The sequence below is a fragment of the Amblyomma maculatum genome, chromosome 3 (assembly GCF_055883805.1).
Source record: "Amblyomma maculatum isolate TAMU_Amacu chromosome 3, ASM5588380v1, whole genome shotgun sequence".
NCBI lineage: Eukaryota > Metazoa > Arthropoda > Arachnida > Ixodida > Ixodidae > Amblyomma > Amblyomma maculatum.
This window is the reverse complement of record NC_139346.1, coordinates 154,907,408-154,917,929: the sequence shown is the minus strand read 5'-3', so window position 1 is coordinate 154,917,929 and position 10,522 is coordinate 154,907,408. Positions and strand designations below refer to the sequence as shown.

At 46.3% G+C, this 10,522-nt stretch overlaps 1 protein-coding gene across 1 annotated transcript; it reads right to left on the bottom strand.

Moving 5' to 3' along the window:
- Positions 1-212: 212 nt before the first annotated feature.
- On the bottom strand, positions 213-10,180 carry LOC146196537 (carbonic anhydrase 3-like). The gene is made up of 5 exons (XM_084596373.1): positions 10,074-10,180; positions 8,323-8,471; positions 5,007-5,096; positions 1,948-2,172; positions 213-607 (listed from the first exon to the last, which is right to left on the bottom strand). The coding sequence occupies exons 1-5, from the start codon at positions 10,081-10,083 to the stop codon at positions 398-400; spliced, it is 684 nt and encodes a 227-aa protein (XP_084452499.1). The 5' UTR covers positions 10,084-10,180; the 3' UTR covers positions 213-397.
- Between the last annotated feature and the right edge of the window lie 342 nt (positions 10,181-10,522).

Sequence of the window (10,522 nt, the reverse complement as noted above, 5' to 3'; positions counted from 1 at the left end):
TCTTCGTGCCTCGCCTTCACTACAGCAGAACCACAGAAAAACGTCCGGGACTCATTGCCTCCCACCGTCTCGTCACCAAGTGTGGAAAGGGAGCTTCTACTGTTTCCACTGTGACATCCGCCAACAGAGGCAGGGGGCGCTGCGGAAGCCGATGACGCAAAGCTGAGGAACTAAGAGCTGACGCTCTAAAAAGCAAATAATTTATAGGAGAAAGAACGTCAACACACAACACTCACAAAATAAAATTGGGGCAAACTCAGCAATTGCGGCATACTCTTCTGATTCCGCAATCCCGACCAACCATTTCGATGCAACTCCAAGGTGGAGCAGAAAACTGCGCTGATGATGGACGGACACTCCAAGAGATGCGTTGCAGTCTCGCGCTCTGGATTAGCTTTCACAGCTCCACAGTGGTAAGAGCTAGGCCTAGCAGCAACAGCGGAGCGATGAGCGAGTGTGGTCGTCGTGAGTCTGCGAGACTGTCGAAGTACTTGAAGGAGCGGTACACGTCCCGGTCACGCGCGTCGAAGAGGGGCCTCAGCTGGCCGGCCATGTGGTGGACGCAGTAGTTGAGCGACACGTACATATTGCGCCGCAGGACGTCCATCTGCGACGAAGAATAGGGCAGCATTGGAGTCGATTTTCCTGATTCGTGGCGTCTGTCTACTTTGCGTTCCTACACTTTAGCGCCATCGTTGGGAATCAATAGCAGCGCATCTTGCTGTCGTGGTGAGTACTAGAGGGGGAAAAAAAGCGCCCGTTCCTGCGTTTCGCTTCGTCGTCGGCGTTGTCCCTCGTATCCAGTTCCGCAGCCGGGCCTTGGGCAGCGCGCGCTATTTTTACTAAACTAATCAGCTATTTTTAATCAGTTAATATTTTATTCAGCTATTTACTAATCCTAATCAGCTATTTCTTAATTATTTCCTTGAAAGAAAACGTGTCAATCCAAAAGTTGTTATACGCCTTCAAAGGATGCTGTCACGTGACCAGCTGTATTTTTAAATCATTCGCTAAGTGCGTACAACCAGCTTCATCGTAGAGAACACGGCACAGAAAAGCGGATTTTGTTATCTCGGACGCCTCTCGGGGCTTTAAAGTGAAGCCGCAGTCACGAGGAAGTTGTTTTTATTGTGCCAGGAGTCGCTTTCGGCTGGTAAAAAAAACATTACTGTACTCAAACGCTAGCTTGATGGAAACAACGTAGCTAGCCGTTTTTCGAGAGGAGCTATAACTTCTGCTTTTTGACACTTTTTCCCTCAAGGCAATAATTAAAGGTAGCTAATTAGTCCTTACTAATTATTGAACATTTGTGAACGAAAAAATACTGCAGATTAGCATACGCGACTCTGAACAACTCCTAATTGATTTGACTGTGCTAGGGCTCACCGTATATTTAAAACCTTGGTTGCATTTAGGTGGACACCCGGTATATATATATATACAACGCACGCGCGCGCACACACATACTAAAATGAAAAGCCAACAGTTGATGAGGCCAAGGAAAACAAAGGATTGTTCTCTTTTTAATTTTTGCTGTGGACATGAATATTACACCGATGTCTTTCAATCTTGAATGAAGCAAAGTGTATAAGCCTGGATATGCAAGTGTTTTTCCCTGGAGTCAAACTGCAGTGTTTTCAAAGCCACCGTCATCTTCGCTGTCAGCGTAGCCATGTGTAGCTAATGGGCCAACAGACCGCCACGGACCTCAGAAGTACCACGGCCGCTCGATGGAAGCGCACTGCCATCGAGCGGCCGTGGAAGTACCCTACTGAAGCTTTCTTGCCGCCATTTATTCGGTTAGCTTTGTGAATGTCAGAACCCCTGCTGTACGAAATTTATCTTCAGCAATTGACTATGTGCTGTTTAATGTGGCGTATCTGTTAATCCCGTTGCGCCCTTCCATTCTTACTTAACGAGAGGACACTGGCGAGCGCCAATACCTACCTGATCTTCGCCTATCGTCGCAGCTCTGGCCATGACCAGGGTCGGTATACGGCTGGTGCAGGGCGGAAATGTGAGCGAGCCCGAGTAGACGTAGTAGTGCTGCGCATGGGGCGCCATCAGCGCGCTCAGCCGCAGCTCCAAGGTTGCCCGAGCTCCCCACACACCGCGCAGCTGGCTCGTGCTCGCCACCAGAGATTCCATGCCCGCCACGCTACCCGGCACCTCCTGAAGCATGTAGATTGGAGGGTTTTAGCGCAGCGAGTACTTTACACTACTATTATGGTGGCCGCCAGTGCATCGCATAGCTGGCCGCCTGCGCATGCGCATTTAAGGCCAGCGGCCACTGAAACCATCGAGTTCCTTACAGTAACTAGAGGGAAACCTGAGGGCGCTGCACTTCAGCCACCATGGTCGCGCTAAGAATCATGGGCTGGTGTGCTACTTGTTGCGGGACAGTCGGTTTTTCTCGGGTACGTGGAGTGGCGTTACTGCGATGTTTCTGTTTCGTCATCATCATCATCTGAAGGTGCGTACATAGACCGCGAAAGCCATAGTAGCGAATGCACAAAACCAGACGTCGCCAATAAAAAGGTTCAGTTTCCCAAAATGCCACTAAAAACTTCCTTAAGTGATTCCACAACCATAAATATTTTCATAACGTTTTTTTTTATTTCAAAGTTTGCCTATTGGTGCGAAATATTGGTATTTATGCTGCTCAAAACTAAGCCAATAGGAGAAAGAGCCATCGCTTATATTGGATAAATCTCACACTGACATGCTGTTTCTCTCTCTTTTTGCAATTTATAGTCACAATATTCAATCTTAGGGCATTATTTACGGTAGAAAAACGTTTCTCTTTGCATTAGTTTTGGCCAAAAGTTGTAGTTCTGCACTCGGTAGCTCTCCGGCCCATGATGCTTTGAGCGCCCATAGTGGCTGAACTGGCCGTCTGGAAACTCCATGTAAACTCCCATAGACGGCAGCACAGCTTTCCCTCTAGGTAAGAGTAAGAAACTCTATGACTGAAACAGATCAACACATAATAAAAGGCACAGGCCCGGTCAGGAACGTAATACGCTGCGTATTTTTGACGTTGTGAAACAATCATAACCCCCGTCACCATCATCGACTGCGTTGACAGCTCGAGAAAAAAAGGCCGTCTCCCAGGCCACGACTCCTGTTTTGCGTCAGGCACACCCATTAACGTCTTTTTCAAAACTATCCGGCCTGCCCGTAGTGCTTCCCACGCAATTAGAATTGTTATGTTCAGTTCAGTTCAGGCGTTCAGTCGTGTCCGACTCTTCGTGACCCTATGGACCATGTCACGCCACGCTTTCCGGTCTCTCACTATCTTCTTAACATCACATAGCTTCATCTGCAATGCCTCGAGAATGCCATCTAACCATCGCGTTCGCTGCCTACCCCTTCTCCGGCGACCCTCAACCTTTCCCAACATCAAATCTTTCTCCAGCGACTCCTCTCTTCTCATCAGATGACCAAAGTAGATGACGATAATAGCGACGGTGTATGTTCCCATCGGGCAGGTTATTCTCGCAGCAATAACATCACCGCTTCGCACGCGCCGCCACGAAATACGCTGCCTTCACAACGGCCTGGTTACTTCGAGCAAAGACAGTATAGTTACACCCGCTCACAGGTTGTAATTTTAAGCTGTGCAAATTAACTGGCGGATTGTAGAGTTGTTTTGTTTCCATAACTGCCTGTTACAACGTATGATGCACAGCACTGTTCTGACTGTTACAAAGTTTATAGCGCGGCTATTAAACATCCGCTCTTTGATTTTAGCGTTGTAAGTTGATGAGCGTTGTGACCATAGTGTGGTTATCGCCTCCTGAATAGTCGCCTTTGATTACAGTAGAAAGAGTCTAACTAGGGCATGGCGCCCGCGATTCGGCGTGGGTATAAGTGTGTTCAGCCAGCCTCTCAACCAACGATAACGAGAAGTAGGGCACATGCTAGGTATTGGTAGCGAATGCTCCATATAAACGCCCATACGTTCAAAACATGGCGGTTCATGGGCACCCCAGTGCCCCCTGAGAATTGGTTGGGCCAACTAACATTAGTGACGTTGAAACACGTCAAGACTAGGTGTAACATTGGCGCAAATTATAAAGTCATTTTTCTGGATGCACGCTGCCGTATTTTCGAGGCCGTTTTTCTGAAGGGCGCCTTTCTGCACTTGCAAACCTCTTTCATTCTATTTGGCTAGAATCCTGCTGTTTGAGTGCAGTTGGTAATCCAACTCAGCAGTTAGAAATCGGCACAGGAAGGAAGCGAACCAGCACCTCTTCCAAACGGAAAGGCTCAGCAAACCTTTACGGCATGAACTGTAAAGCACTGGCGTAACTTACAAAACTGGGAAACATCCTACCTATTGGCAATGATGCGAAGCAACTTTCATGCAAGACGAAAAGTCCGCAACAGGCCCATTTTTAGACAACGGAGCTAACTTTGTATACTGTTCCTGGATGCACCGTCGCAGACAGCGTGACGGCAGAGATAAGAAACTGCTTCGTTTCCTCTTTCGCAAGTGCACCCAGCGAGGCCTGTAGTCACTGCAGCCTCACCAATACCGATGCAACATTAAAAGAGCTGGGGCGCAGCAAGGGTGATGCAACATTAAAAAGAACAATGAAGGGTGTTATTAAAATAGCTTACCTCTTGCCTAAAAGAAAGTAAAACATCTTTATTATTCTTAAATATTAAACACGCGCCCTTGGTTGAGCAGTCGAGTGCCCTATATGGTCTACCGCGGTGGAGCACACCGCAAAGGATATTGCGTTTTCGAAACTATAAAAACTGATATGGCTATTACTAATAATCAGGTATGAATCTCTAAAGACAAGTTAACGCGTATCTGTAAAAGTCAGAATGTTAACTATTAGAATTCAGTTAACAGTAGGAGATTAATAATAGTAATCTATATTCTGATGTTCGCCAACATTGTTACTACTGTGCCGCAAAAGTTGTCTTACTACATTTAAAAGCCTATTTATCAGATTTAGTGACAGGTTTTTCTGGACACCTGGTATACTTACCCGATAAAGGACGGACACGATGGCAGCGCCATAGTTATCGTGCAGACATCTGGTAGGGGTCGGCTTCTTTGAGGAGAACAGCAGCTGCAGCTAGGCCAGAAGCGTACAGGAAAGCGTGGTGCGATGGTGCTCAAGTCATCGTACCTTAAAACTGTTGATTACGAAAAGTGTCTATGCAGAGAAATGCAGTAAAAGGGAACAAGTCGCACGCAACTTCCTACTTGTGTTTATAGACAAAGCGAAAACTATTCTATTATGAGTTGCGGCTGTGAACAGTGTATATTTAAGCTGCGATTGAACATAGGGATCATAAATTCCTATCTGCTTGCTTCTAGAGAAAGCTCATTAATAGCGTAAGCATTGTATGGCTATTTAGGCGGGTTTCGTGTGAGCATGACCTTGTCGACGCTGTAAAGTTGGTATATCGGAAAAAGAATGGTACTATAGGTACTAGAGACCGGAAAGCGTGGCGTGACATGGTCAATAGGGTCACGAAGAGTCGGACACGACTGAACGACTGGACTGAACTGAACTGAACTGAACTATAGGATAGAGCGGCAAAAAATATGTGCAAATGACAATGTTTGATGTGATTTAGTCAGGTAATAAATTAGAGCCAATAAAAATAATAATTGTTTCACAGAAAAGCTTACGCGCAACGTCTGTCGCACTTGTTTTGTGGACACATTACCCGCGCCATAAAAGAAGGGAGGAAGATGAGAGTGAAAGCGGAAAGAGTGAAAGTGGTGCCGTAGTGGAAGGCTCCATAGTAATTTCGACCACCTAGGGATCTTTAACGTGCACTGACATCGCACAGCACACAGACGTCTCGTCGTTTCGCTTCCATCGAGACTTAATTAGAGCTAGTTAAGTGGTTTACAGAAAAGGAAAGGCCAAGTATCTGTCACTCGCGGAAGAGGAACTAGCTGGTATATCGAAAAAGGAAATGGTGCCATTAGAGAGCATCGAGGAAAGATGTGCAAGTGACAAAATGGTTCGTGTGGGTTAATAAAGTAATTAATTAGAGACAATTCAGTGGTTTACAGGAAAGGAAAGGCCGCCCAGTATCTATCACTCGCGGAATCCCGCTGACACATCTCGCTGACAAACAGCAACGCTTAGGCTTACGCATTTCTCCGGTGGAGATTCTACAGTGATCTCGAAAAAAATTTATATGCAGATAAAATAAAATAAATTTGCCTTACAGTTTCTTGGGTTGAAATCTATAGAGATTGGTACAAGGCTAATTAAATTTGTATGCACACACTAAACATAATCTGCTGATTTAATGGGGGATGCGAGTTAACAGAAAGGAAACGCTGACGAGAGCCTGCTATTTTGTAGCTCGAAATTTGAAAACCTATGCCAAAGACTGTCAGTGTTTTTTTTTTGTTTTTTTTTTTTGTTTTTTTTTACATTCGAAATGCCCGCAGGTTTTAGATAAGACGGTATTGCCATTTGCACCAGTGTGAAACCCGTAAGCATCTACAATTATGATAAAATAAAGCTTCGGCCAAACAAGCTCAAGTCCTATCAATTAGATGGATGCGAAGAAATGCGAAAGCATACGCTTATTCGACTCCGCTTACGTAATAATGATGGTACAACGGACACTTTAGGTAACTTTATTTGGCTATCCACTGTTACCAACCTTATCATCGTATGCAGGCGACGCCATTTACAGTCCATTTTCGCATTAAAGCCCAAGGGCAAAGCTGCAAAGAAAGTCGTCATAACCTCCGAAGCGACTAGGTTATCCGTAGTCTTCACCCTCTCTGTTCTCTATTTCCTCTTCCCTAAAGGTGGGAGTGGCTTACCCTCTTCCCACATTGCCACCTACCCCCAGTGGCAGAGGGCAAGAGGCTTGGATATCCTCCCAAGCCACTAGGCCACCCGTCGGCTCCTGTGCACCCTCTCTCTTCCTTTGCGCATTTTTTTAAGGCGAAAGCCTTCCTAGGCTCATGGTGAATATCTCGCGTCTGCGAGGTGTGTCCTCGAGATTCCGCGAGATGTATCAACGAGACGTCGGAATAGGTTCTGACGTCAACATAATTTTCTCGGTAAGGACATCACGATAGGCTGTGACGACAAAACCAAATGAAAGAGAGTAATGAAATTGTAACGTGTACACAAGCATGGAATAAGATATAGGAAACTTAATAAGGCGGAAACTTGGGCGAGTTGGAAAGCATTTGAACTCATCTTTTCTAGCGCTTCTTTAACACACAAGGGACATTAGATGAAGGAGGAACACATAAGAACAGGACGGACGCTAAAATGTGAAGAAGGTGTGGCTTCTAGTCGTGGAGAAAATAATTCGTCAACAAGACATAATTTCTCATAAGTGTAGATTTTAATTTTTTTTTCTTAGAAGCAATTAACTTCCTCAGAATGGCGGAAGGACGCCTAACTTACTCCTTACCACCTGTAGTTTGCCTGCACAAGATATATTAACCATGGCTTAAATGACTCCACTTGTTTACGTTATTGCAAAATTCGGACGTGCGAAAAGTCTGCCTGGGACCTAACATCGTTCCTATTTCGTTCTTCCTTAATATTAACGTTAGAAAAAATATATAATTACACTGTTGACATATTGAATACTACGTGCGCAATATATACAAAAACAAAAGTAAATTAAATATATCAAATAATTAGGCAGTTTCATTTCTCGTGGAATTACCCAAGTGTAATACGGTAGTTTTTTTTATTAGTTTTTTTTTTTTCACTCTGCGAGATAAATTTCGCTCTAAACCCCGCAGCTAAAAACAAATTTTTATCCGTGCCTGTCTTTATACAGCAAGATACATCCGACCGTATACAGGGACACGTGTCCCTGGTGTGGACAGAAACCGACAATTTATCACATCACATGGGCCTGCCAGAAAATAGATGCAGAGCCGATAATTCACAACGCCACACCGGAGCAGTGAGAGGCCGCGCTGTACAGTTCGGAGTCGAAAGACCAGCTTTGGCTGATTGAACGGGCCAGCAGGGCAGCAAAGGCCGCGGGAGTCCTGGACTGAGGACCCAACCACGGGAGCTCTAGATTATTTTTCTTTTTTTGCATTATATAAAGTTTTTTTCTCTCTCTCTCTCTCTCTCTCTAAACTCCGCCACCTGTTCATTGTGGCAGGTGGTTAGAGGCTTCAGACATAGTTGACAGTTTTCGCCTATAACTGCTAATGCTTTCTCATGAGCTAAACTGACATTCGGGGAGAGAGTACAGAACACATGCGTTAGAAGCCTTGTCTTCTGCCCACACAGTCACACACACAGTAGTGCCAGTGCAGGCGCGACATACGTATTCAGTCACCTCTGCGACGTGCTCGAAGCCATCAATGCGGTGCTCTGAGCCACGGCTCGTGTGTCGTCCAAACCGCAGGATAGCCCGAGACAGGTTGTGGCGGACAGCCAGAGGACCCCCGTAAAGGCTCACCGTTCCGTCCACGAGGGTCAGATAGACTGCACGTAAGAAATGTGTTGTAGAAATAGAGCGATTTGGGCGAGTTGGTATCGATCCATAGCATCAAATAGCGCGAGAAATAACGGGGACTGAAGAAAGGACGACACAGATGAGTCTAAACTCCATGGGGCCTCGAAGCACGCGTCCTGCCCGCTCGGATCCCCCTCCTTTCTTTAGTCCCCGTCTTTTCTCGCGCTGTTTATGCGATAGACTACATTTTCAGAGTGTGCATACAAAACACATAGTTCAGATTTGCTCTTGTAGCGATTATATAGAGGAAGAGGAGAAACGGTTGCTTGGGAGGAACCAAGCAATTAAGGAGCCCTGTAACCTTCGCTTTTTACTTGCCTCGATCGATCAGCCTCAATTAGCCGGTTGGGTTAGGGGCGAATACAGCGCCTCCTTCCCTAGAATGGCGAGATAGGGTTGCGCGTAGGCCCACGGGCACAGATATTGGTATATGTCAGCTGTGGGGTCTTGGCATCTGATGAAGAAGGATGTGTAGGGTGTGATATGTTCAGTGTGGCTTTGCGGGTGATGTGTACGAATTTGTTTCGGGCTGCCTTCTGTCCGCGCTTTTCCTCGTGTCTAAGGTGTGGCGGTATGGCAGTTAGCGGCGTCTGTGTTCTCTGTGGTATGTGGTGACAGCGGTATAGTAGTGAAGTACACGAGGAGGACAAAACCATGTCATTGTAGTATGGGTCTGGGGGTCGAGCAGTGGAGGCCGGAGCTTCAGTCCGGTTAACTACCTCCTAGCTACACCTCTCGATCGAAGTTAACTGTCAGAGGTAAACTACGTGTCTTATAACTGTGTGTCGTACGTCGTACTACAGCGAACCTGGGTCGGCCAGGCCTTATTCAGAGAGGAAACGAGAATTGGAAGAACGTGCTTTGGAACTTCGCTCACAGAACTGTATGAATTACTGCGGTAACATCCAAATAAAAATCGTGGATTTAAATATCTGTAGCTGGGCATTATTTCCTATAGCTGCTTCGCGGCCGGCTACAGACTTGAAATGACAGGCGGTGAAAGTTTTATTGGCCGTTAAAATAATGATGGGGGAGGGGGACAGCAAGAGCTAATGCAACCACGAAATTATGACACAAACCTCGATGTCAGTGCGCCAACAGCTTACAATGTCATCGCATTGCCAACACGTAAAGTAATTAGTTGTCCCTGTGAGATTTTAGTCTCCCATTATTGTACTGCGTTTGAAAGTGACACAGAAGATGTAAATTTATACGGGCCGCTGCTTGAGCCTCGGGCGCCGCAGCCTGTCATGATCAAGGGTCTTATTGAGGTCTACCCTCACTATTGCTTTAGTGTCCGTTTTGGACACCGATGCTCTGCGTGCTACAGGCCAAATAGAAAACAGTGTCTCGAAATTTCCATGGCCTTTCATATTTATAGCAAGTTACGGAATATTATGGTCGTCGGCGATTTGTAGTTGTTGCGAAAAGTTTTTATGACTGATAAGAACCATTTAGATGGGGGCTCGTAGACACTGCCTCTCTTGCCGACCTTATTTGCTTGGTAGTTGGTCTGAGGGACGTAGCATCCTGTGACGGTGGTTATGTCAAAACAGCACGGCAGTGCTCACTGGCATGCATGCCATTCTCGACGACGTAGTTGTAGTGGTTCTCGAAGCCGGCGAAGTAGAGCGGCTCGAACTGCACGAACCGGGTGTCCAGGTGGTGCACGTGTATAGGCGACTGCTTCGCGATGTCACCGCACTCCTGGTACCTTTTGGGCCAGTCGTTGTGCTCTGCGAAGGGTGGCGGGAAACAGATCTAGGCCGCGACATTGAATCACGCACCGCCATCGTGGTCAAACTAACGGGCCAATCGAAAGGCGAACGCAATGCTAAAGCAGTTTTGCTTCATGTACAGCAGTGAAATATGTAATAGAGTGGTTAACTATCATTTACGTCACATTTACGTCGCAAGGGAGGACGACTTCTTCGCTATCAAGCACGCAGATCACATTCACGGACGGGCAACGACATCGGCCTCACAAACAAATTTGGTATAGCTCTGTACGGTCAGAAAG

Bases quoted from the DNA above. Each gene is read 5' to 3' on its own strand.
- LOC146196537 (XM_084596373.1), bottom strand. The intron at 5,097-8,322 runs GTGACTGAATAC...CTTCTGGCCTAG, and splicing joins GCTTCGAGCACGTCGCAGAG to CTGCAGCTGCTGTTCTCCTC. The intron at 2,173-5,006 runs GTAAGTATACCA...TACATGCTTCAG, and splicing joins TCGTGTCCGTCCTTTATCGG to GAGGTGCCGGGTAGCGTGGC.